The sequence below is a fragment of the Pygoscelis adeliae genome, unplaced genomic scaffold, assembly GCF_000699105.1.
Source record: "Pygoscelis adeliae isolate BGI_AS28 unplaced genomic scaffold, ASM69910v1 Scaffold36, whole genome shotgun sequence".
Classification (NCBI taxonomy): Eukaryota; Metazoa; Chordata; class Aves; order Sphenisciformes; family Spheniscidae; genus Pygoscelis; species Pygoscelis adeliae.
This window is the reverse complement of record NW_008824934.1, coordinates 3,871,984-3,872,351: the sequence shown is the minus strand read 5'-3', so window position 1 is coordinate 3,872,351 and position 368 is coordinate 3,871,984. Positions and strand designations below refer to the sequence as shown.

The following is a 368-nucleotide window of genomic DNA, read 5'->3' as shown; positions in this document are numbered from 1 at the left end:
GTGGGCGCTCCCCGCCGTACGCGGCAGGGAGGGGGCGGGCCGCTCCCATGGGTGCCGGGGACCAGAGCGGCGGGCTGGGGCCTGGTTCGGCCCTCTTGCCCTGAGCAGGGTCCCGTAAGCGCACCGTCCCTGGGTGGGGGTTTGCCGCCTCCCCGGCGCGAGTCCTTGACACGCTGAGGAATCGGGACCCTCGTGAGGGCCGTTGCTGGACGTGTGGCGATGGGCATGGCCCCTTGGATTACAGATCTCGGCATCAGTTACGTTGTGTTTCACCTGTGCACGCTGCCGCTTCCAAGAGAGGGAACGCCTACCGGTTGTCAAGCGGGAAGCATTGGCAGGGGCTTTTTTTGTGAAAATAATAAAGTAAA

The 368-nt window shown here is 64.4% G+C and overlaps 1 protein-coding gene across 1 annotated transcript in view; it reads left to right on the top strand.

The window, feature by feature from the left end:
* The first annotated feature begins 219 nt into the window (after positions 1-219).
* Positions 220-368, top strand: part of EXOSC10 (exosome component 10) — a 15,025-nt gene continuing 14,876 nt past the window's right edge. The window contains exon 1 of the mRNA XM_009325281.1: positions 220-363. Coding sequence (XP_009323556.1) covers positions 220-363 — 144 coding nt within the window. The remainder of the gene's footprint in view (positions 364-368) is intronic.